This window comes from Phasianus colchicus, chromosome 17 (genome assembly GCF_987193195.1).
Source record: "Phasianus colchicus chromosome 17, bPhaCol1.hap1.1, whole genome shotgun sequence".
Taxonomy (NCBI): domain Eukaryota; kingdom Metazoa; phylum Chordata; class Aves; order Galliformes; family Phasianidae; genus Phasianus; species Phasianus colchicus.
The window spans coordinates 334309-360654 of NC_143452.1; the positions used below are offsets into that span (position 1 = coordinate 334309).

The 26346-nt window shown below is 47.1% G+C and overlaps 1 protein-coding gene across 8 annotated transcripts in view; it reads right to left on the reverse strand.

The window, feature by feature from the left end:
* The window catches only part of L3MBTL1 (L3MBTL histone methyl-lysine binding protein 1), a 38495-nt gene extending 15579 nt beyond the window's left edge, over positions 1 to 22916 (reverse strand). For 4 of the 8 annotated variants that reach the window (XM_090151905.1, XM_090151904.1, XM_090151902.1 and 1 more), the window contains exons 1-9: positions 22565 to 22916; positions 6513 to 6630; positions 6134 to 6272; positions 5142 to 5365; positions 4138 to 4282; positions 3841 to 3979; positions 3083 to 3206; positions 2386 to 2482; positions 123 to 214 (exon numbers count right to left, since the gene is read on the reverse strand). In XM_090151905.1, coding sequence (XP_090008031.1) covers positions 123 to 214; positions 2386 to 2482; positions 3083 to 3206; positions 3841 to 3979; positions 4138 to 4282; positions 5142 to 5365; positions 6134 to 6269 — 957 coding nt within the window. In that variant the 5' untranslated portion in view covers positions 6270 to 6272; positions 6513 to 6630; positions 22565 to 22916. Of the gene's footprint in view, positions 1 to 122; positions 215 to 2385; positions 2483 to 3082; positions 3207 to 3840; positions 3980 to 4137; positions 4283 to 5141; positions 5366 to 6133; positions 6273 to 6512; positions 6709 to 22564 lie in introns of all 8 variants that reach the window. The other 4 variants (XM_090151906.1, XM_090151903.1, XM_090151901.1 and 1 more) reach the window with 3 other exon arrangements.
* Between the last annotated feature and the right edge of the window lie 3430 nt (positions 22917 to 26346).

Genomic DNA, 26346 nt, shown 5'->3' on the forward strand with positions numbered 1-26346 from the left:
AAAGAAGATGGGAACCCCACTAAATAGGGAAGCAAGGAATAGAGGAGAAAAAGGAGTGGGAAAGAAAAGGTACAGAAAAGATAAGATGAAAGAGGGAAAAAGACAGGAAAATCCCAACTCACATCCTGGAAGAGATCTAAAGGGGCAGCGACAGCTTTCTGCTCCTCCAAGTAGGACGCCCAAGACCAGCCTTCTTTCTTCTCCTCGCTGGCACCTGAGCGCAGCACAAACGCACACACAAGAGGCGCTGCTGAGGTTCTGCTCCAGCCCCAGTCCCTGCCTGCCTTGGGCAGGTGAGCGCACAGGTCCATCCCACTGGGGCCACATCCCACTCTCACACACAGTCCTGCATAACTGCAAAGCTCAGTCCTACCAGAGCCCCTTCTCCAGCAAACCTGGCCAGCTGCCCAAGGAGGGACAGAGCCAAGTGATCCCCCTTCTCACACAGGTCCCTGTAACCCAAATGTCTTTTGCTGCTGTACAACACTCTAGAAGGCACCTAATGACCATGAGAGACAAGTCATCTTGTGCAACAGCATCAGGACACCTCTGTCCTCCAGCCAGTACATCTGAAATGACCACTGCGCTGACAGATATGAGACAGCCAGCACAATCCATCTAGAAGTCTGGGAATCACTCCCCGATGCAAGTGGCTCCCAGCCAGTCAAACCACCTTCCTCCACCACTTCAGAGGTACAAGTTCTGCTATCTTCTCTGAGATATCCACCTGAGTCTTCCTCAGACATCAGAGCCACTCTGATGCCCTAGAGATGCATTTGCCCTTATAATACTCATTTAAAGAAGATAATACCCAAAACAGCAAAATTTCCAGGGAATGCATGAGTACAAATTTAATGCTTCTGGAGAGTGATAAATACACCCAGAGACAGAATGTGCACCTACTTTGCTGCACTGAAGTATCCAGGTGCATATTTTATCTACTGATGAACTTCTAAAACATGAGAAAATAAAATGCTGAAAATAACAAAGCTCAGCACTGCTTACTTGTAAACAGCAGGGGTGATTCTGTGTTCAGGGCTCAGACTGTAGAGAAAAGGACCTGGCAACCACATATAACCTCCCTTTTCAGTAGTGCTTTACTCACTGTACTCATAGAATCATAGAATGGCTTAGGTTGGAAGGGACCTTGAACACCATCTAGTTCCACATCTCTGCTGTGGGTAGGGTTGCCAAGCACTAAATCAGGCACTAGATAAGGTTGCCCACAGCCCCATCTAGCCTCATCTTCCAGGGATGGGGCATGCATAGCTGTGGCAGAGCCTTCTTATTCTCTCAGTGAAAAGTTTCCCCAACATCAAATCTAACTCTTCCCTCTTTGAGCTTAAAACTGTTCCCCCTTGTCCTATCACTGTTCATCCATGTAAAATGTTGATTTCTCTCCTGCTTACAAGCTCCCTTAAAGTACTGTCAGCTCTCCCCTCATCCTTCTCCAGGCTGAACAAGCCCAGACTGTTTGCACAGAAGAGGTGCTCCAGCCCTCTGAGCAGACTCGTGGCCCTTCTTTGGACCTACTCAAAATCAGGATTTGACAACCATCTAGAGCCTCTTGCAGTCCCTGCATTTTGCTGTGGACGTGAGTATGAAGCTGGAATAGTTTCATTTTGAAATAACTTTAAGTATGACCTTTCAGTTCAAAGAAAATATATTTTCCATTAATGTTTACTTCCAGGATTTTCACAAGTTTTCCTCTCCTCCCTCTCCCCCCTGTCATACTCCAAGATTGGAAAAAAAAAAAAAGGGGCAAGCAGTGTGTCCCTCAGCTTGTCCAATTTCCCTCTGATTTCACCACATCTCTGTTTGAGATTTGCTCTGATTCAGTCTAGGAATAGATCCCTGTGACATGAGCCAATCCCACATCACTGGACTCCTACAAGCCAAGACCTACAGGAGCAGCAACCAAACCTGTGAGCTCCTGATCCCAAGAGGGAAGTTCCCTTTGAGACCTCCCAAAGAGGAAGAAACAGCCAAACAAGGCATAAACAGGTTATTTCTCAGGACAGGACCTCTCAGAGTGGAATATCCGCACAGGAGGGTTGATTCCCAAAGGGAGGGACCAGAAAGCACTGTACAGTACGACACAGCCCCTGAAGAAGACACAGCCGTAACTTGTAAGGGTGCAACCATCCACAGGGAGAAAGAGAAGAAAGGAAAGAAAGGGAAAGAGACAGAGAGAGCAGGATCAATCAAGCAGAGGAGTTCACAAGCTTTCAAGAACATGCACCGATATGTGGCACTGGTGCTTGACTCTGCTGGAACACCAAAATGCTGGCCCAGCCCTGCAGGATTGCAGTAAGACTCTGCAGCCCTCACCATGCATTCCCATCCACACTGCTGTGGCAGAGGACTGTTCACCCCTCCACCGACCTGGCCCCTCCATACCGTGCTGGCTCCAAGTATCAGCCTCTGGATTGCTGATGGCAGAGTCTCCCACAGAGTTTTTCAGCTCTTCCTGCTTTTCCTCCTTGATACAAGAGCAGACAAAGGTATTAGATGTCAGGATCCCTGCTCAGAGGTTTATGCTGCATGTTGTACCTTCACACCAGTGTCAAGGGCCAAGATGAGCCTCCAATAACATCCATGATTCAACTGATACTTAGCCCAGAAATGGGAAGCCAACAGGATTGATCTGAGAATCTGACAGGGAAATGTTGGTACTGTATGGTAGCAGTGATGTCTGGTGTGGATCTGCTACAGCCAGGACTGGCAAGCTGAGCTTCTTTGCCTTGTCAAACAGTCCTGTACCCCAGAAACACATCACACAGATAGGTGCTCTCTTCAGCACTTCTACACTAGAGTGGCATCGACTCAAGACAATAGTTGAGAACATTCAGTATCTAAAACAGCCCAGTCAGAACATGTCCAACACTGAACATTCCCATGCACTCAGTATGCCAAGCAGCCAGCCAATTGTCTAGAAGCCATGATATTCGTCTTTTTGGTACTAACAGCTTCTGGTTACCCCTTCAACATACTGCTAATATGGCACTGAAAAACACTGATGAGATCTGCACACAGTAACACTGACATGGGTACACACATGCTTGCCTTGCCATCTTCCTACCATTTGCTCAGATTCATAGTCTTCTTCTGAAGGGCTCTGGTAGTCCTTCCTCTTTCGTTTCTTCACTGGCTTGAGGATTTCAGTGGCACTGGTGCTGCTGGCAGAGTTTTCCACAATGACAGACCTACAAAGAGGAAAGTAAACCACTGTGGTAAAATATATGGCAATATCTGTGGCATTGGTAAGGGAGTCAGTCCTGGAGAAGTGCTATTGTCCCATTTCCTACTTGCAGTGCATCCCCTTCCTCCTGACTAACTTATACACTCCTCTTAGCACCAAACCTGGCAAGCAGTCAGAACCAGAATACAGAGCAGAACCACCCTTATACACTAGTATGGGAAACCTGAACCTAGGGATGGGTCCACAGAGATGCTGGAAAATCAGTGCTGGAAGTCACATGTCAGTAAGCAGAAAGGTTGGAAATGCTCTTGCAACCCACACTTCCCGCTGCTGTTCAGCCTGTAGCAAACTCCCACAGCAGTCCTGCCCCAGCAGATGCATGTTTGTGAGGCCACAAACTGGGTAAGAGAAAATCTACCTTCCTGCAGCTTTTGTTGCCCCTTGGAACAACTTTTTATCTCCCCCACACTGTACCCCGGACACCCTGCCTACAAGGAAGACAGAAACAAGTGGGGTCCTCAGAACCTGCCAGAGACAGATGAGCTTGCATCTCTTCCTGGAAGCATGCTGATTAGAGGAGAGAGGGCAGACAGATGGATAGATATGTCCCTGTGTGGAGCAAACCCCCCTTCCTTTACCTTTCTTTGAACTGCTGGTGACAATGCTCGCTGCAGAAACCTCTGCCTTCCCGGGCTCCATCTGACACATGTCTGCGGCCACAGGTATCACAGTGGCAAATGCTATCTGCTGTAGGCAGTTTGGGTTGCTCTGGCACATCTGAGTCAGAGAGAAGAGGAACAGTGAGGCACAAAGAGTAGCAAAGAAAGAAAAAAAAGCAAGAAGCAGGATATTTGCCTTGCTTATTATGCCCTAAGCCAGACAGCACATGCTGGATGATGTTACCCACCCCAGAAGTACCACTAAGATGCTCTTACCCTGAGCAACAATAGTATTGTCCCTGCTATCAGGTGCCACATCTGACTCCCCATCTTTCTTCGCATGACCCTCCTTTATAGCTTCTGCTGGAGGCATCTTGTCACCACTCACCACCTTCAGCGTCCCATACTCATTTATTCGAAACTATGCCATTGAACCAAAAAACAGAAGGAAAAAGTTAACAAGGAGGTAAAAATGTAACTTTATAGCCAGTGGGTGCATATGAATTCTGAGAATAACAGGGGCATGGCTTAGTGATTACTGTGTCCAGAAAGAGGATGGCTCCTCCAATGATAGAGGAGAGCACAAAAGTCAGCCGTCCTGATGCTCCACCACGCAGACCCTGCTAGCTACTGAGCCTACCCTGCATGGTCCAAGAAGAGAGAAGCAGCATGAGAGGCTCTAATCCCAGCCCTCATCTGCTGTCTGCCTGCACTTGGTTGTGATCAGCACCAGCTGGTAGCATTGAGCAGGCATCATGATGTGATGCCCTGTGGCTAAATAGAAGCTGAGAAATCAGTGCACTTCATGCAAGCTATTTCGTACTACTCAGTAGCCTCAGTACACTTAAAAGCTGTCTGATGAGTGCAAGGCTGCTGCTTTTATGGTGAGTGCAGGACTCTGTTGAGAGCCAACTCCACAGCATGGCTTGGAAAGGAAAAATGCCCCACATAGAAAATAGCATTCCTCTGTCTCCCTGTGCAGGGCAAAACACTGCAGCCCCAAACACAGCATGTACATGCTTTCTTTCCTAAGCTCACAGTACAGGGCAGTCACAGAGATGGGGAATGACCAGCCTCACAGAGCAGGAACAGCTGAAGGATTCTCTGGCTGTGCCATGCATACTGCCAGGGCCCTGCATCATATTCCAGAGGCCCCAGGCTGGCATAGGCTTGAGGACTGCCACTTAAAAGGGCAAGCAGTTGGAGGGAGCAGCAGAAGGGGAGGAGAAGGAGCAGCAGGAGAAGGGAGGAGGGCAAATATGGCCTGTGGTTACACTTACCCGCAGGTTACTCCCAGGCAAAGTAGCCACCCCATCTTTCCACTCCAGCACACGGACTGTGTTGCAGGCCTGCACCCCACTGATCTGGGGGATGACAGTGGCTGTGATGGGTTCACTTCCTACCCCTTTCTCTGGCCTCTCAGCCCCCGTGTTTCTTGGTGGCTCCCTGGGGAATCGCTGGATTTCTAAGGTGCTTGTAGGAAGGTTGATGGTAGTGGCATTTGCTTGAGAGTGGAAGAAAAGAAACAACCAACCAGAGACATACAGAGAATGTTTTGCTGATGCGAACAAATCTTAAAGGAATCACAGCAACCTCCGGTAGCACAAAGTAACAGACATAATCTTCCAGCCAAGGGCTCTGTATGGTGTTCTAAAGCACTCATGTGCAGGCAGTGTGGCCCAACAGGATCTGCAGCCAGAGATACCAGTGTGAGGAGGTGGCACTATCCACATTCGGGGGATCTTACTTCAGCCTAACTTCAGCCTGCTCCCATGATCAGAACACCATATTGTAGCAGAGTGCCAGTAAGCTTCTGGACTGCTTAATGAATGCACTATACAGTCTGCGGCTTTTCCACAGCAGGATCCAAGTTCAGGAGGAAAAACAATTAGGACATTTGCTTCTACGCTGGGCCAGATTAGCCCTAGAACTGCAAAACAGGAGCCCTCTGCAAAGTGGGCACCCAGGCAAACTGCTCTGCACTAGCACAGGGCCCTAGAGATCACGGCTTCATTTAAAAAGCTGAGAGCTTTTGATCAGCCAAAAACCATCCAAGTGATGTGGGATTGCCACAGAGAATTTCTAAGATAGTAACAGCAGCACAACCTTGCTTCCCAAGGTTTGGGAGGATCATACATGTACAAGAAGTGTGATACACATCAATGCGTGGTGAGAGAGCTGAGGAAGCTCAGTTAAACAGGACAGCCATAGAATCATAGAATATCCCACCTCCTGGCTCTACAAAGGACCATCCAAAAATCAGACCACATACCTGGTAAGATGAAGGCAGTTGTTGGCAGGTGGGTGCTCTGCACAGTGCTCTCAGTGGTGACCACATGAACGCTGACCTCCCCAGCAGCATTTCCTTTCATGGTTCTCACAACCTCCATCTCTGCTCTGCTGTCCATCACCTTGCGTGGGCACAGAGTGAGACATTGGAAGCCAGCAAGAAAGAAATCAAGTTGGTAGTATAAACACAACAAAGGAGTGAGAAAGAGACCACGGAAAATGGTTCTTCCCTTTCCACCACCTTCCAGGAGGCATTTCTCTGAGATGTATTAAAGGCCCATTTATCCCAACAGAGAAGATCATGAAAGTCATAACATGACCTAGTAAAGCCCGTGTTATATGATCCCAGGTTTTTATCTTACCTGGCACAACCATAAGAAGGGATGAGTGCAGCAGGTTCAGTACAAGCAATGCTGCTCCTGGATCTGAGGTCTATACCATCCAGATGCAGACCATGGCTGGGGCTTGGTGAACCCTACACTGGAGAAGAAAGAGGTCTCTGAAATTCACCTTTCAGTTCTCCAACTGTGCAGTGATTCTTGATTTTCTTTTAACTGGCTATAAGAGAGAATTTCACAAACAAGAATTAATCAGGAGGAATATCCAGTGCATGCAACTGAATTTCTCACAGTATCAGTGGTGTTCAATCCATCCAGTCATAAATTTAAAGGAGCAGGCAAGGCATGTGGTGGGGGGAGAGGAGACGGATCATCCCCTGCTGGTCTGGAGCCTGGCTTGACCTCAGGCTTTCCTGGTAGCCACAGAATTTAGCCTGCAGATGGATCTCCTGAATGGTCTCAGGCCTTGCCTAGTGATCTGAGTTCTCAGCTGGACCTGTCCATGATGGCTCAGTACTTGCTTCCCTCTTCAGACACCACAGGCCAGGCCAAAAGCTACTTCAAGGCCAAATGTCTAATGAGAACACTGTCGGTGTGGATTTATAAACACACCACTGCCATAGCTGAAATCCAGCAGCTCACAGAGATCTCCACCATTCCTCATGGGCTTCCATAGTATTAGACAGCAATCTACCACCAACACTGCTCACATTAACTATGATTAAACTTTTAATACAGTATTTCTGAGATACTGCCTGCACAAATAACACAGCACTGCTCTGGTTCACTGTCCCATAATGTCCAGGAGCCTCACTAGTGGAAGAAGAGTTGGCACTAAACAACAGACAGGCTGATGAGTTCCTTCCTCACCTCCAAAGGAGTGAAAAATAGGGTTGGAGACAGCGTTTGCAACTCACACCTTTCAAAACACTGACAGAAAAGCCCCAAAAAGCTCAACCTGCTGTGAAATACCTCAGATGGGGAACATTCGAAGAAACAAAAAGGGAGAAAAGAGAATAAATAGCAGCACAGCTGCAGCTATGAAGACCTAGCATCACTGTTGCAGCAGGAGCAAAGGCACTGGCACACAGCCCTTTGGACAGCTCTTCTTTCTGAGTAGGACCTCTGTCAGATGTCAGGCAGAGGAGGCCCACAGCTGTGACACATCAGTCTAATATTCATTTCAGCAGTGGCAACAGCCGCATTGGGTCACCTCCACTGGTGCAGACTTCTATGAGCGCAGAATGCAGGTTCCTGTTCATCACTGGCAAAAATACATAGCTAATGGTAGTGACTATATTGAAAAATAGTGCTTTGTAGCTGAGAATTTGTTCAATTAAATAGTGTTATTGTGCTCTTTATATCTGTTGCAGTTTCTGCTGAAATAAACAGGAGGCATTGCTTTTGGAGTGATCCACATATATTTTCTTTATGGTGTCCTGGTTTTGGCTCATGGTTTATTTTCTTTATAGTAGCTGGTTTGGTGCTGTGATTTGGATGTAGGATGAGAACAACACTGATAGCATACCAATGTTTTATTTGTTCACTAGCAACACTCAAGGACATTTCAGCTTTTCCTGCTGCCTTAGCAGCAAGGAGCTGGAGGGGAGTCAGAAGGAGCTGTGAGGGGACGGAACCAGACATCTGACCTAAGGTTGCCAAAGAGATCAGTATCACCAGCATCGTGCTGAAAATTGGGGTGAGTTTGTTGGGGGGGGCTGCTGCTGGCTTGGCATTGGTCAGTGCATGATGAGCAACTGCACTGTGCATCATTCCTTTTGTGTATTCTTTTCTTTTAGCCTTTTTTTATTATTATTATTATTACTTTTCCTCCTTTTTCCTTCTTATTATTACGTCTTTATTCAAGAGTTTTACTTTTTTCTTCGTTGAATCTCTTCCCTGTGAGAGGTAGATCATGTTTTTGCAGTGGAAATTTGCACTATTTCTGTATGTAGCATAGGATAAGTTGCCTTTCACAAAGAAAGCTCCTGTACAGAGTAAAGTTGAGACTGGGGCATTCCGACACAGGTAGAACTGGCACAGGCACTAGGGTTGGGGAGAGTCTGGTACAGGACAGAACTAGTGTGCTAATTCTTGAGACTATTGTCCTCCTGTCTCCATAAAAAGTACAGAACATACCTAAAAACAATGGGTTGGAAAAAGACATTGTATGGAAATGTAGGGTAGCAACAGCATTGGAAGGTTGTGAGCCTTAGACCCCCAACCAATGAGTGCTAGGAGAGGCTTTACCTGTGTTGGACCCAGGGTACATAACAGGATGGATTTCACTGACTAGTCATGCAATTTCTCCCTTATCAGTAGGGGGTGTGTGCCCATTATTGCAATAATGAATAAACTGCTCTTCACTGAGATCTCTGCTTGATTAGAAATTTTTGATCGTGAGCAAGTTTCTCACATCCCTCTCACTGTGGGGAAAGTGGGCCATAGGCTCTGTGGTGCTGAGATGTCCACTGGGTTAAACTACAACAACAGCTCCTTTGGCACCCAACATGAAGCCCCACAGATTGCAATAACAACAGATCTACCTGAGTGTTCGAAAAAATATGTTTGTAATTTGCTGTAAGTACCATATTCATTTAACAGTTGCCAATTACAACACAGATTTCTTTGCTCTTAACATTGATTTATTTGCTCACAAGGTTTTCTATGTAACCGCTTTCTACCTGCCTCTATCTCTGAGAGCTGGCTTAAGTTCGGTTTTGACTTCCTCAGTTTGTATATAACATCTGCTTATGTTACAGTGACCAAGAGCCTATTCTGGTACTTATACTCAGCAATGCTGGCATCCTCGTATTTCAGGAGTTATTTCGCAAAACTATGACCAAGTACATTTTCTACCTTTTCTCCACAGGGAGTGAATCTGCAGAGGACATCTCTCCATTCTCCTCCACCTTCCTCTTCTCCTCCAGGCTAGTTACAACAGTGCTTAAGAATTTTGAATATCTTTGAAATGGTCAAACAAGCAAATTATTGCAATGTCTCCACAGTGTGTTTCAGGTTCTATCTAAGGTTAAAGAACTACTTTAGAATATCACAGAATCATAGAATCATCACAGAATCACAGAATGGCCTGGGTTGAAAAGGACCACAATGCTCATCTAGTTCCAACCCCCTGCTATGTGCAGGGTCACCAACCAGCAGACCAGGCTGCCCAGAGCCACATCCAGCCTGGCCTTGAATGCCTCCAGGGATGGTGCATCCACAGCCTCCTTGGGCAACCTGTTCGTGGAGAGACCTGCCCTGAAGCAGGCTAGTTACAGTGGAAGGGTGTGTGAGATCATATGGACAGGCATTTCGGTCACTGGACAGTGCCAGTGCTTTGGAACTTCATATCTGAACAAGTGCAAAATATTGAAAAACTGTAAAAATGTCTGCATCGCACAAATCACTGCAACACTGTTGTGGTTTAACCCAACAGCAAGCTCAGCACCACACTGCCAGAGGGGAAGGGGAGAAAATCAGAAAGAAAAAAAATAGAACTCGTAAGCTGAGATAAAAACTATTTACTAAAATAGAAGAGAGAAATAATAGTAATGACAATAATAATACATATATACAAGGAGTGCTACAAAAGCAATGCCTCCTATTTATTTTCAAGGAAACTACAACAGGTACAAATAGCACTTTTTGACAGAACACATTCTCAGCTACAAAATATTTCTTTTCAACACCCTTAACTATACATTTAACACCCTTAACTACACATTTTTGCCAGCAATGAACAAGAGCCTGCATGCTGTGCTCCTATAAATCTGCACCAGCAGAGGTGCCCCACTGCCACTGTTGCCACTGCTGAAACTCACCACCCACTGCTTCACTATGCCAGCATCCACTGTTTGGTATTCATAAACATTCAGCAAATGCTGATGAATGTCAATGGCTACACTTCTATTCCAGAAGGAGTGCCACACTTTTGCACATCAGATGCCATGCTGTCAGTCTGCCCCTCTGCTGCCGTCTGTCATATCGCAACAAAATGGAACGGGATGGTGGGAAGGTTCAACTTCTGCCATCCCACCAACATCTGCCCCTGACATTTTCTGCCCGTATCATAAAAGAAAGCAGTCCTTATATGTATTTACAAGCAATTAGTCACCACCCACTGACCAATGCCAAGGTAGTCCCCAGGAAGCAGTAGCCCCTCACCCCAATTCCACCCCAATGGCCAACACCCCAATTTCCAGCATGATACGTATGGTATGGATCATCCCTTTGGCAAGTTTAGGTCAGCTGTCCTGGTTCTGTCCCCTTTCAGCTCCCTCTGTGTCCCCCAGCTCCTTGCTGGCAGGACAGTACAAACTGCTGAAACTTCCTTAGCTCCGTACAGCACTACTCAGCAATAACTAAAATACTGCTGTGTTATCAACACTGTTCTTTTCTCCTAAACCCAAAACATAGCATCATATCAGACACTCTGAAGAAAGTTAACTCTGTCCCAGATAAAACCTGGACAAACGTTTTGGGGCTTGGCCTATGCCTACTGAGCCATACTCAACACTAATCCAACTTCCATCACAGACACCGCAGCTACTTCAAGCCCTGCAGCTAATCCACCTCTGCTGGCAGACACTGTGGCTAACACAACTTCACTACAGGGATGGTGGCTGAACCAGAGAGCCTGACCTCCACAGTATCAGTCACTGCTGTATCAAGAGAAAACAACTGAAGCAGAAGTCAGCTGACTTAGCAGGGAAAGGAGCAGCTTCTCCTAGCAGGTAGCAAGAGGAAGAACTGGAAGAGGCAGTCTCCCCTGCAGCAGGGCCACCACAAGAACAGGAGGAGGAAGAGACAGAACTCAAATGAGTCAGAAACTACCCAATCCCTATTCCTGAGTGAGATGTGAGATACACAAAAGGATTTCAGCCATCATCCAGGCAAGAATGTTGTCTCCTGATTACTCCGACGTGAGGATAACAGGGCTATTAGCCATGCAGGGAAGCCATGCAGCTGGAATCCCTCTCTAAGGAATAGGACTTGGAAAAAGCCCATGAGCCCTCAGCCTCCGGAGGTGATTCCTGTTGGGCATCAAACTCCTTCAAAGATGATGTATGTCACCTATGCAAGTGGACTGCCATGAAAAAAAGGTATCTAGCACCTCCATCTGGTCTGCTGTGCACATTAGCTGTGCTGGAAGAGATCTGTGGTCACCTGGATAACAAGCAGGTAACCAAAGATCCAGATGAAGCCCGTGTATGCAGTCAGTGGAACAGAAATTTGTATGGATCAATCATCATATGCCAGCACACTGGAAAGATGGAGAGGAACCAGTGGTGCACATAGTGGTCATCCAGCTCTGGTAACACAAAGAAAATCTCTCCCTTCCCAATGGGCCTGCATCTTGGCTGTGAGGAAACTGCCCAAGGGGTCCAGCAAAGAGTTGCTCCTTCCCACCTGTACAGTCTAGTATCTCAGCTACTAGGAGGAAAAGTTTCTTTGCTCACGACAGAGGATACAGTGGGTACATGTCAAATGCCACTCTGTGGTTTCATCTGCATGATCATGTGGAAAACATGAGGAAGGGGGAAGAGAAAATCTACTTTGAAGCTAGCAGGGCAGGTGTGTGAGTTACAAGAATAACACAAAAGCCAGAAGAGGAAAACAACTGCTCCAGTTTCTGTTGGGCAGCTCCCCAGACAGAATGAAGGGCTAATCATACTTCTGATCTTAATGAAGGGACTTCTGATTTACATTTATTTACATTGGGTACATTATTACATGTAATTAAATAATGGCTACTCCAACTAGAACCATAAAATGTCTTAGGTTGGAGGGGACCTTAATGATCATCTCATTCTAACCCCCTGCCAACCACCAGATCAAGCTGCCCAGGATCCCACCCAGCCTGGCCTTGAATACCTCCTGAGATGGGGCATCCACAACTTCCCAGGGTAACACGTTCCAGCACCTCATCACCCTCTGAGTAAAGCATTTCCCCAGATATCTAATCTACATCTCCCCTTTTTTAATTTAAAGCCAGTCCTGTCACTATCAGACCATGTAAAAATTTAGTCCACCCCTGCTTGTAAATTCCCTTCAAGTACTGGAAGACTGCAATGAGATCTCCTCTCAGCCTTCTTTTCTTCAGGCTAAACAAGCCCAGCTCCCTCAACCTATCTTCATAAAAGAGGTGCTCCAGCCCACTGATCATCTTCATGGCCTTCCTCTAGAACAGCTCCAATAATTCCACCTTCACATCTTTCCTGTGCTGGGGGCCCCAGGCCTGGGCACAGTACTGCAGATGGGACCTCATGAAGACAGAGCAGAGAAGAACAATCCCCTCCCTTCTACTGCCCCTCTCTGTCAGTGCAGCCCAAAACACAGTTGGCCTTCCGGCCTGCGACTGCACAATGCTGGCTCACGTCCAGCTTTTCATCAACCAGGACCCCAAGTCCTTCTCCACAGGGCTGCTCTCAATGAGTTCTTGTCCCAGTCTGTACTCATATCTGGGGTTGCCTTGACCCAAGTGCAACTCTTTACACTTGGCCTTGTTGAACCTCACTAGATATAAGGACGTGGTCAGGACCATGTCAAAGGCCTTGCACAAGTCCAGGTAGACAATATCAGCTGCCCCTCCTTTGTCCACCGATGCCATCACTCCACCGTAGAAGCCACTAGATTGATCAGGCACAATCTGTGCTTGGTGTAGCAGTGCTGGCTGTCTCGGATCACCTCCTCATCCCTCATTTGCCTAAACATCTCTTCCAGGACGATCTGCTCTGTCACCTTCACAGGCACAGACATGAGGTTCACCAGCCGGTAGTTCAGTTCCCCGGCTCTTCCTTACTCTCTTTCTTGTAAATGAGAGTGATGTTTCCCTTTTTCCAATTAGCAGGGACTTCACCTGACAGCCACGATTTTTCAAATATGATCAAGAGGAACTTGAGGGACCCTTCCCCTGGCCAGACAGAGGAAAGGGATTTACCGAACTATGTGGTTTCAGTGGTCTGGCACATCAGACACAGGAATGTAAGGATTGAGTAGACACTGGTACACAGTATACTGTAATACCATCAAACTATAAAGGGACAGAACCGAACCGTATTTCCGGAGTGATGAGAAGATCCCAAGAGCTAACTGCACTAGATGCCAAAGCGAGCTTGACTGTGAAGGATTGGCAAAAGCACTCCATTGTGACTGGCCCAGAGGCTCCGTGGATCCTTTAAGGACCTGAAAGTCTAACAGTGGGCTTTTGGTATAGCTGCCCTGCGCATAGAGATCAAACACCTATCTACTTCGTCCAGCCTCTCGAATCATCCTTCTGTTCTGGGGTGGCTGATGGTTGAAAAACAGCAGGTAATGATTGCTGCACAACAATCCACTGGCAACAGTATTGCACCAATCAACACTCCCCCATTCCCATCCATTAGCTGACTGGAGATACAATGAGTAATCAATGAGACTCAGTCACTCTTTAAACTTCAGTAGTCCCATATGGCCAGTGGGGAAGTCTAATTGAGAATGGAGGCTGACACACTACCACAAACCCACCAAGACAAGTATCACGTGCTTACAATGGTGGAAGTAACCACTGGACAACAGGAAATCTTTTCCATGCCCTAATGCCAATGCCTGAAAAACTATCCTGGGCCTTTGAAAGCAAGTCTTCTGGCAACACAGCACCCAAGAAAGAACTGAACCACACAGCAGGACTCATTTCCAAAGCAACCTCATAAATGCCTGGGCCAAAGAGCATGCATAAAGTGGGTACATCACACCCCCTGTCACACACCAGCCTCCAGTAAAATCTAATGGACTGTTAAACACTACACTGCAAGCAAAGAGTGCTGAGACATTCAGACAATAGGGTACATTGACTAAACCACCTGGCTAGTCAACACTTGGGGATCTGCCAATTGAGCTGCCCCTGCCCAATGAGAAGGCCAGGCGTGCATAAACAGGTGGGAGGGGGCACAACTAGAACAGCTGATCAAAACTGACCGAAGGGATATCCCATACCACATGACATCAGGCAGAACAATAAATATGGGGCAAGTGGCCAGGTGGGCTGCTGTTGCTCAGGGACTGGATGAGAAGCAGTGGGCTGGTGATGAGCCATTGTGCTGTGCCTCACCCGTACTGTGTACTGCTCCCTGAAAACTCTGCACACTTATTCCTCTCTCTTACCTTCTGTTGAGGAACAGAAAAAGTACCTCATGCTCCTGCTCAGTCTAACAAAAAACTCAGAAAGGAGAAATGCCATTCTAGGACACTCCAGCCATGCATGTATGGCTGATTTGTGGTCTCCACAGAGGCCACCACAATAGGCAAGCTGAAAAGAATAATATATCAACCCTCAAGAAAACTTTCATCCAGAAACACTTTCTTTCTTGGCCCGCTTTCCTCCAGTACAGCAGTTTTTGCAATCATGTTCTAAATGTATGGGTATACAGCCATCTGTCTGCAAACAGACCCTGCCAGTGTATTTCAACCAGTTTTGACAGCAAAATAGATGTCTCCATAATAATGGTCTCTAGTAGTAAAACCTTCATGTCTGGGAGACAAAGAATCTACATAGAGAACAAGGCCCCTGGATTGCCCTCACCTCACAGGGGAAGGTGTCAGCACAGAGAATGAGCTGAATTTACTGAGGAAAGCTGACCACAGCACGCGCGCACACACACAGGAAACTGGCCACAAAACACACATTATAAGGCAACTAGTATTCTCTGTTTCTGCTCCTTCTGAAGTTTCTAACTCATCAAACAAAAAATGTTAGGCTTTGGACACCACGGCACCAAGACTAAGAAAACTGCCATTTCTATTGTTGCTGTGCAGAAGAGGCTCCAACTCTACTGCAACCCCACACTTTAACTCTCATAAGCCCACAGCAAAGCCAAGGGATGATCTTTTTGCAAAGAGGAGGGTTACACTCTGGAATGGCCCATCACGGAGCATAGAGAAAAGCAGCTCTCAGCTCAGAGACACTGTTAGCCCCAACAATCAGCACTTCACAAAGCACAGTGCAGTCAAAATGTGTATCTTTTCATCACATAATTGATTTTAAATAGCTATATCTAAAACAATATCATGTGCTTATTGGTTTTGTGGCTTCTAAGGGAGTAAAACATCTTTCAGTTCTGTGCTAATCCATGCTGAGGACCACTTGTCTGGAAAACAGCTTTACAGGAAAGGACCTGATGGACACCAAGTTGACCAAGAGTCAGCATCATGCCCTTGCCACAAAGAAGGCTGATGGCATCCTGGGCTGCATGAGGAGTGTGTCAGCAGGTGATACTTCCCCTGCGCTCAGCACTGCTGAGCCATACCTGGAGTGGTGGGTCCAGTTCCAGACTCTCTGAAGTACAAGAGAGACTTCGAACCACTAGAGAGATTCTAACCTGAGATATGTATTATTAACTACCTCCAGTAACAAAACAGAGCCATTAAGAAAAAGCAATACTTTGGATCACATGAAAACTACATGTGGAAAAACAGCATTTTGGAGACACAGTGGTCTGGGAGCTGCTTCCTTGGATCCTTCTCTGTCATCTGGCATTGCCCAGAGCAGATGTTTTATGAGACTAATGGCACTGTAATAGTATTTGCTCCATACTGATACAGAAGCACGCTTAGCAGGTGGCCCAGTGCTAAAGGCAAACACACTATACTTCTTCCCTTCCAAATCTGATTGCTGCTTTAAAGCTACAATAATAATAATAAATCCTTTGGAGGTAGATAAAGAGCCTCAAAACCCTTCAAGTTTTTGCTCCAGCACAGGGTGAAGTTTGGAGTGGACTGAGGCTGCCTCTATTGCCCTTCTCTGTGCTGTGGCTGTTAACATCACAAAACAGGATGAAATGTCCTTCAGTGTGATGAGAGGCTGTTTTATGTATTGCACATTTCAAGTTACTGGACAGATGCTGTGAATATTGCCATCCAAAGAGACCTAGACAAGCTCAAGCAGTTCAACAAAGCCAAGTGCAAGGTCTGGCACCTAGGTCACGGCAGCCCCCGCTATCGATACAAGCTGGGGAATGAAAGGATTGAGAGCAGCCCTGCCAAAATGACCTCAGGGTACTGGTGGGTGGCAGCTGGGCATGAGCCAGCAACGTGCCCGCAAAACCCAAAAAGGCAACTGTGCCCTGAAAGTATGGCCAGCAGGATCCTGCTATTTCTGCACTGTGAGACCCTTCCTGGAGTACTGTGTCCAGATGTGAAGTCTGCAGCACAGCAGAGACATGGAGCTGTTGGAGCGTGCTCAGAGGAGGGCCACAAAAAACCATCCAGGGGATGGAACACCACTCCTGTGAGGACAGGCTGAGAGAGCTGGGGCTGTGCAGCATAGTGAAGGGAAGGCTGCAGGGAGAGCTGAGAGCAGCATGCAGTATCTAAAGGAGGACTATAAAAAAGAATCATAGAGTCATAGAATTGCTCAGGTTGGAAAAGACCTTAGAGATCTTCAAGTCCAACCATGACATGTCCACCCTGGGGGTGGCAGTTGCATGACATTCCAGTGTGCAACTGTCTGCATTTGCAGATAGTGGCATGAGAGAGATTTTGGATTCTGTCCATATCTTGTTGTGCTTCCTTCTTCCCCTGGCGTGAGTGAAGAAGGGTCCCTGTGAGGAGGCTGAGACTGGGGAGCAGGAGGATGGTGCTGCAGCTTCACAGAATCATAGAATCGCTCAGGTTGGAAAAGACCTTAAAGATCTTCAAGTCCAACCATGACCTAACCATACTAACCTAACTCTAACAACCCTCTGCTAAATCATGTCCCTGAGCACCACATCCAAACGGTCTTTAAGCACATCCAGGGATGGTGACTCAACCACCTCCCTGGGCAGCCTATTCCAGTGCTTAACAACCCTTTCTGTAAAGAAGTTTTTCCTGATATCCAGCCTAAACCTCCCTGGTGCAATGTGAGGCCATTTCCCCTCGTCCTGTCACCTGTGAGAAGAGACCAACCCCCCGCTCTCACTGTAATCACCTTTCAGGTATTTGAAGTGACCAGTCAGGTCTCCCCTCAGCCTCTTCTTCCCCAGACTAAACAGCCCCAGTTCCTTCAGTCTCTCCTCATAGATCATATTCTCCAAGCCCTTCCCCAGCCTTGCTGCCCTTCTTTGCACCTGCTCCAGCACCTCCATGTCCTTTCTGTATGGAGTTGCCCAAAACTGAACACGGCACTCGAGGTGAGGCCTCACCAGTGCTGAGTACAGGGGCAGGATGACTTCCGTAGTCCTGCTCACCAAACCATTCTTGATTCAAGCCAGGATACCACTGGCCTTCTTGGCCACCTGGGCACACTGCTGATTCATATCCAGACAACTGTACAACAGTACACCAAGGTCTCTTTCCATTAGGCACCCGACACTTGGCTCTATTGAAACTCGTACAGTTTGCCTTTGCCCATCGATCTGGTCCAGGTCCCTCTGTAGTGCCTAACTCAGGCATATCAACACTCCCTCCCAGCTTGGTGTTGTCTGCAGACTTACTGAGGGTGCACTCAATGCCATCATCAAATCAAGATCATTAATAAAGATGTTAAATAGAAGTGGCCCCAGCACTGAGCCCTGGGGGACACCATTCATGACCGGCTGCCAACTGGGTTTGGCAGCCGGTCTTTGGGCCCGGCCATCCAGCCGGTTTCACCCAGAAGAACGTACGGCCATCCAAACCATGGGCAGTCTCCACAGGGATGCTGTGGGGGACAGTCAAAGGCTTTACTGAAGTCCAGGTTGACCACATCAACAGCCTTATCCTCATCCATTAAGCGGGTCACCTTGTCATAGAATGACAAGGTTTGTCAAACAGGATCTACCATTTGTAAACCCATGCTGCCTGGGCCTGATCCCCTAGTTGACCTTTAACTGGTCCATGATGGCTCCCGAGATTATCCATTCCATAACCTTCCCCAGCACTGAGGTGAGACTGATAGGTCTGTAGCTATCAGGATCATCTTTCCAACCCTTTTGGTAGACGGATGTCACATGTGCCAGTCTCCAGTCCACTGGGACATCCCCAGCTAGCCAGGACTGTCAAAGAACGATGGAGGACAGACTCTTCAGCAAGCTCTTTTGTGATAGGACAAGGGCAAATGATTTCAAGCTAAAAGAGAGGATATTTAGATTGGATATAAGGAAGATTTTTACAGTAAGGGTGGTGAGACACTGGGACAGGTTACCCAGAGAAGTGGTGGATGTCCCGTACTTGGAGACTCTCACAGTCAGGCTGGACGGGGCTTTGAGCATCTGATGGAGCTGTAGGTGTCCCTGTTCACTGCAGAGGAGTTGAACCAGATGGCTTTTAAGGGACCCCTTCTTATTCAAACAATTCTATGATTCTAAATACAGAAATGGGAGAGGGAATGGCACGGTTCAGACACAGCAAACAAAGCAGGAACACTTGGAACTTCTCTCCCACTGGTCATCTCCAGGAGCATCACTGTCACTGAGACCAGCTCTTGGGCCTGTGGTTCTGGAGTCATGGCTCACAGGCACACACAGGGAAAACACAAAGTCACTGGTGATCTCACATGCCATCCTGGGATGAGCAGAGACCTTGCCAGCCAACTCCTGCTCTGAGCATTGCCCACAACATCCCAGCCTGCTATTCTCTACTACTTACAAGCAGGGAGATGCATCCAAAGATAATTGAAATATGGTCCACAAACATTTTGAAATACCACCTTTTATCTTCAAACTAATTAAATAAAAATTATCCTAGATCACATAGGTGTTGAGCAGGTGCATCAATGCTAATATTTCTTCAACCTACCAAGTGTCCTCTCAACTGGGAACAAGACAGGAGAGAAAAACTGTGGATGAAAGAGGAGTGTTCCCAGAAAAATGGACAGATGAGCTATTTTTTGTCAAGACAATTAATAGGGCACGACACTTCATTAGCAAGGAAATTGCATCTGGTTACAATCAAAGGTTACAATTCTGTCGTGGTTTTGTAATTTTTGTTGTGGGTAATCCATACCAGAATGTCATGTAAAACAATGGGAGTTAAAGAGTTCATGCTCTGGTTGCACGGACTGCCTTTTTGGGCATTTTGGGTCCTCGGATGTGTGAGAATGGAATGTTGTTTCTGAATTTGATATTAAAAAGAGCAATTGGTTTGAAGAAGTAGAACATAATGCATTTGTATTCTGTAACTTATCCTTAGAAATAGTTGAGCTAAGAAGTAAAATACTGTATATGTTAGCAGCATGTTTTAGAAACATAATTACTGAATTATGTGATTAATTCTTCTTGCAAAACTGTAATAGTTGTTAAATGTTCCAAACAATGCAAGTATAGTGTGTTAGGGATTAGAAAACATATTGTAGGGTTGTTCTGTTAGGATAAAAAACTCCCAGCAAAAGAAAGACAGATTTAGCAAACATCAAAGAAGCTAGGGCCTCTTCACAAGGCCAGACTGTCTCACTCCGTGAGAAGGCTGGGGTGTGAAGGCAGACACCAAGATACTCCCCTGTCTTTCTCTCAAGCTTATCTCTGTAGAAAGAAGGACAAGCAGATATCCAGCAAAATAATGATCAGGTGTGGAATAAGTTAATTAATTAACTACAGATTTATGCTTATGCAGCAAAAATTTATGTTTGTCCAGTGTTTGCATGTTTAGTGAAACATCGAGAAGACTGTGAACTTAAAGTACTCAGCCAAAGAGGAACCAGGGGAGAAGGAGCTAAGCGTTAGGAAATAGGGAAAAAAAGAGGTGACTGTCTTCTGTGTGCTCTCCTACTTGCAGGAGGCCCGCCATCGCAATTGCGAATAAAATCTGCTTTATCAGAGATACCGATGGGAGGGGAGGAGCGGCATTCCGGAGGACCCGACGGGCGGAGGAAGCAAGGCGGAGCTGCTGGCAGGACGGCAGCCGCTGGCTCTCTAGGTTTGCCGCGAAGAAAAAAACACGTGCTTCCCCTGCAGTGTGCTGGAGTGGGACTGCTCGGCTACTGTGTCATATTGTGGACACTCTTGTCTCTCTCGTTTGGCTTGATGCTGTTAGATTTAGTAAATTACCGTTCCTCCTCAGATCGTTGCCGTTGTTTTTTTTTGTTAGACCCATCTGCTAGGCTCCCTTTCCCCCCTCCCCCGCTCCCGGAGCTCACGGGCCGCGACCTGCGTGGCCTCATTAGTCACAGGGCCGAGCGCACTGTTAATAGGTAGAGTAGGTTTTTTTTAACTCTCTTTTGTCTTCTGCGTTTGTGCCCTTTGTCACAGACTCAGATCTAGAAATAAATCCGTGACAAATTCAAAAATACATGATATGCAAAACCATGCTGCCAAACCTGATGCCTATCAAGGAATGTTTTGTTGAGACGAAAGAGTGGAACTGAGAAGTGTCATCTCAGTGTTCGTTGTTGAGTTACAGCTCATACTTCTATAAACACTCGTCATGCGGGAGCATATCTGATAGCACAGAACATCAAACCCATTGACAGGGCGTTCCTTGAGCAGTGTTTGGTAAACCGAAGAAACAGGAAAATCCAGAGAAATAAATTTGGAGAGTAAAGCTGCTCTCTTCAAGTTTTACTCCTTGGCAACAGATGAAAGTTCTGATGCTACAGATATGGCTCTGCCTGCCATTTTTCTTAGAAGTATTGACAACAAATATCACATCACTGCTTTGGTGCCACTGAGACACAACTAAATCTCTCCATTTGTATGAAGCAGTAAAAATGACATGAGAACATGTCATTTCGTTTTCCTAAACTCGTGTAAACGTATGTGGCACAACTGCTGATGGTGCCCAGCGATGGCTGGTGAAAGGGGGACTTGTAAAATGAATAGAAGACAATACCAGTGCTGCCAGCAACTCACATCTGATGGTTATCACCAAACATCATGGGAATGTATGTGCAAAAGAGCCTTAAACATGGATAACATCGTGCAAATCGTCATCAATGCTGTGAATTTCATTAAGTCTGAGGGACTGACTCATGAACAGTTCCAGGAGTCCCTTAGAAGTATGGATGCTAATTGTGGGGACATCATTTGCCCTTCCGAAGGAAGATGGCTGGGGGACAGGAAACGCTCCCAAGATTTTATGATCTGTGAGATGAAATCACGGCATGTATGGAATCAAAAGGAAAGCTGGTGCCAGAAGTTGGAGATGGAGCATTTTTGGCGGATTTGATACTCATTTAAATGAGCCAAATATGTGTCTTCAAGGTGAAAAGCAGTTTATCTGTGCTATGTTTCAAATCACAGCAGCGTTTGGAATGAAAGTTAAATTACTGCAAGCTCAAGTGACAGCAAATAACATAATGCATTTTGAGAGGCTGGCTGAACACAGTTCTGTGAATGGCAAAAACTAGCCACTGCTTTCTGTTCTGATAAAGGATGAGAGGATAAGTTTCAGACCTCTGACAAAGAAACAAAGATTTTTTGGTACTCCTGCGGCTCTTTCCAGCTGACATAAACGCGCTGCCTGCAGATGTCCAAACGAACGTGCGGCATCGCGACCCGACGCGCAAGCGAGGCACTCCTCGCGTCTCTGCCCCGGCGGAGCCCCGCGCAGCTCTGCGGGAAGGAGAGCCGGCCGGGGTGCGGCGGTGCGGGGCAGCGATGAGACCTTCTGCCCTCCTGCCGGAGAAATACGCACCCACACCTACTTTTTTTTTTTTGGTAAGATACGCCCCCCATTGTTTGGAATAGCAGTTCGTGCCGCGGCATGGGCGTGCGGCGATGCGGGGCAAACTCTCCCCCCGCGCTCCTCCGCGGTTCAGAGCGAGGGCCCTGGGCTGGGGGCCGCCCGCCCGCACCCCCCGCTCTCCCCGGGGCACGGCTTTTTTTTTCGCAGCGCGAAAATGGCGGAGTTTCCCCTCCCCGCGGGGTGCGCCGGGGCCGCCCCGTCTGCAGGGGGCGGCGCGGAGCGGAGCGCCGCGGGAAGGCGCTGCCCGCCGGCCTCCGAACCCGCGCCCTCCTCCCGCCCCACCGCCCGTCGTCACGGCGCGCCGCCCGCTGCCCTTCGAGGAGAAAGAAAGAAAGAAAATAAATTAAAAAAAACCCGCGCGGGCCGCAGCGCCCGGCCCGAGTGCCGGGTAGCGCCGCCGCAGGCCCGGGCTTGGCGGTGCCCTCCGCCGCCCCGCTGACCCGCACGGCGCTGCTTACCGGCACGGCGCTGCCGACCCGCACGGGGCGCCCCGCGGCCCGCTCAGGGCGGTGCTCGCGCCGCAGGGAGCGCGTTGCGCAGATGCGGGTTGGGCCGCGTTCCGCGGCGCCCGCGCGGCCCGGAGCTGCGGAGCCCCGCGCCGGGCGTGTGCGTGAGTGAGAGTGTGCGGGGGGAGGGGGCGGTAATTGGGCAGGTTGGGAATGTATGCACTTAATGAGCGCCGTCGCCATGGCAACCCGCGCATTTCTCGGCGCCGCGCCGTCGGTTCCCGGTCCGGCCGCGCGATTTCGGGGAGCGGCCCGACGGCAACGGCCGGGCACAGCGCTCGGCCGCGGGAAGCCGGCCGGGAGGGCTCTGGGCGCGGCCCGGCTGGCGGCGGCAATACTGCTGCGCTCGGGACCTCCGTGAGCTGCGGCGATAGCGGTGAATCCGTCTCTCCTTCCCCGTCCTTCCGTCCCCCCCAGGCTGTAGCAGAAGCGAGCAGGCACGAAGTACTCAGTCCTCACAACGCGAACTGCAGGGCTGAGCTCCAGGCTCCCACAGCCTTGCTTTGTACTGGGGCAGGGAGGTAGTTCAACTGGCATTTTCACTCCTCTTTCTTAAAAATTTAAGCTTGAAATTGTGTTACATTGGGCAGGGAGAGCAATCGAAATCCATCACGGCTGGTGAAGTACCTACCTCATATAATATAGATAGGAGACCTACAGGATGGTACAACTGGCTCCTTAAACCCCAGCCAAAGTAGGCCAAGAATGGCAGCACAGTAGTAGCTGTTCCTATGGAGTCTTGCTACTTCACCGTGCCTGGATTTGTGCACTCCAAAACTTTTAATGTGTTAAAAAAAGATGCAGAAGCCTGATCAAGCAATCAGGAAACAACTGACAGGTGTTTCCTCTGCTGGTACTGCTTTTTTTTTTTCTTTACTATTTTTAAGTCAGTAGTACAGCAGGGAGGAGAGTCATCCCATAATGCATTTACACTGCAGTGTAGGATTGCTCAGTAAGTAATTACTTAAAGTAAGTACACTTACTTTAAGTACTACTTACATTAAGTAATGCAGTGAGTAGGAGGCTCAAACAGATTCAAAGGAAGAGCAGTGCAAGATCCATCACTGGAAATCAGCTAGAACTCACCCTCTCTGCACTGAAAGCACACACTGTAGGCCCTCCATTCTTGGTGATGTTTGCCAATTAAAAAAAAAGTTACAAATTCAGGAATGCTGAATGCCTGGAGAACAGCTGGTTTTGGCAAAAGAAAACCATAAAGGTCCTCAGTTCTGCCATGAACCTTCTGGCTGCTGTACTACGTTGGTATACTATGCCGCTATTCCACTTCCCTGTGCCTCAACTGCAACCTCTGTTGTAACAGCCTCTATTATTTCAAGTTAGTTCTTTGTTTCTTTGTAATGTTTTATTTTCTTTTAAATGACTCTTTCAACACATTTCTGCTCTCAGTTCCTCACAACACTTAACCCTGCACTGAGCAGCATGGCACTACTGGACAGCTCAGAATAGGAGCTGCCATCCCAAGCACCATCCATATGCAAAGCACTGCTGCTCCACTGGTTAACTGCAATGTCACTGTGCCACTATGATCCCAAGGGACTATTTGCTGCATTATTTTCAACTCACATCGATGCTGAGCAGCAATGCTAGTGACTGATGCTAAGCAGAGTACTGTGTAAGGAAAAGGCTTCCCATTTTACCTGTTTCTAGAAGCAATGTTTTTCCTGCTAGTAAATCAATCAGGTGCAACTGTACATCATTACACCAAGCAGATGAGACGAGCTATTTCACATCTACTGAACAGTAATATTTACTATTTAAACACAATATAATCCTATTTCAGATGCACAGACCAGGAGAGTATTTGTCAAATTCCACCCACAGCACCATCCATGAGTACAAGCTACATCTTCCAATCACTTTCAACTGCAGCTCTCCCCTCCATTATTTTCAGTATTTTGCACTGAAATCACAGAACTGTCTGGTCCCAGTAAGTCAAAACATTTGAGGAAAATTTTAAGAATTTTGCTTTTTAAAATGGAACATCTTTGCTTATTTTATTAAAGTTTGAGATTCCTAAACCCAAGTAACTGTCGCAGCTTCCTATAAAATGATGCAGCCCTGGACTCAGAATCACCTTGAATCCTATCCAGAGCTACGAACCATTGTGAAATACACTCTAAAACGTGTGTTAGCGGTACACATCAACTTACTGCCACTACTTTTACTGCAGCATGTACCATACCAATTGCTATGATGTGCCCCTGCACCTGTATTTAGTTAACCAGCTCAGACCATTATGGAAAGATGTCACTAACAGGGTTTGAGCCATTTTAGAACAGTTGACTGCAGATTTTTATTGGGTTGAGCTCAGACCCCACAAAATCATGTAAAACGAAGCAAGTTAACTTCCAACATTCAAATCTAGCAAAAGTATGAAGCAGCTTTGGGAGTTTAGCTACTTATCTACTCGATTCCTTCCAGCTAACCACAAAACTAAACATGGGGAAAATAGGTCAATCACAATGTTCAGATACTCTTATGATCCCAAGAACAGATGACTAAGTTTGTGAACTGTTAATATCTGCCACTACACAAAACGGTTTATCTTAGATTTTCTTCTCACCTTTTAAAGTAGTGCATCCCTATAAATATTACATCAGCATTGAAAAGCAAACAAGAAATACAGCAAAGATCTGCTAACTCTGTTCCAGGAAAATTTTAAGTTGTATCTTGCAAAGTTTTTCCATGTTCTCTCAAAGGCATAAGGAAACATTAGCTCAACTGTTGTTTTTTTTTTTTTTGCTTTTTTTTTTTTTTTGCAGACTCCTCAGCTTACGTTGTTTGACTCTGGCTATCTGAACACATCCCCAGATTCACTCTTTGACTAGAGAACATTAATCACTGCTCTCACTACAGTGCTAACGAATTAGATTTAAGAACTGGAAATAATTCAATTCACACCAGGTATGAAGTAACAAGCACAGCAAGCTTGTTCTTAGTTCATTTCCTGCTCTGATTTAAGAAGTGATTTCTGAACACCTGCCATGAAACAAGCCTGCATGCCTGCCTGTTAAAGCATGCTGGGAGCAAGACATTTTTTTATGGTGGCATGCAGAAGCAGAACTACTTGTGTTGACTTCAATAGTAGTGCTAGCAGCTTCTGAAAATCAAGTGAGTGGTTGCAAAGGCCGACATAGTTGTTCCCAGGCCTTGGCACTGCTGAGGAAGCATCTCTACAGATCTGCCCCGTTCACTGGTTTTGGGGTATCCAACTACTTAACAGTTAGATGCTCAACATACGCTCCAACCTCAATCACTACTTGAATTTCAGGCTTCAGTCTTCTACCCAGTTCAGGTATAATCATATTTTGCAACTTTCTTCCTCATCAGACCTGGTGTACTGATGTTTTATTCTTTTCTCCATAAAAGCACAGAACTAAAGCACAAAAGGGCCTTTCTGAGCTGGGGAAAAAAGGAATCCTCTTAGAATCATAGAATGGCTTGAGTTGGAAGGGATCTCAAGGGTCATGAAGCTCCTACTCCCGATGGTAGGGCCATCAACCTCCACATTTAATACCAGACCAGGCTGCCCAGGGCCCCATCCAACCTGGCCTTGAACACTTCCAGAGATGGACGGGGCATCCACAGCCTCTCTGGGCAGCTGCAGATCAGTAAACTCTCTCCAGGACAGGGAGAGGCAGAGTAATTCTTTGCTGGCTGTCTCTGCCACTGTAAGAAAACATTATGCACACACTACTTCTGAGTTAGACATA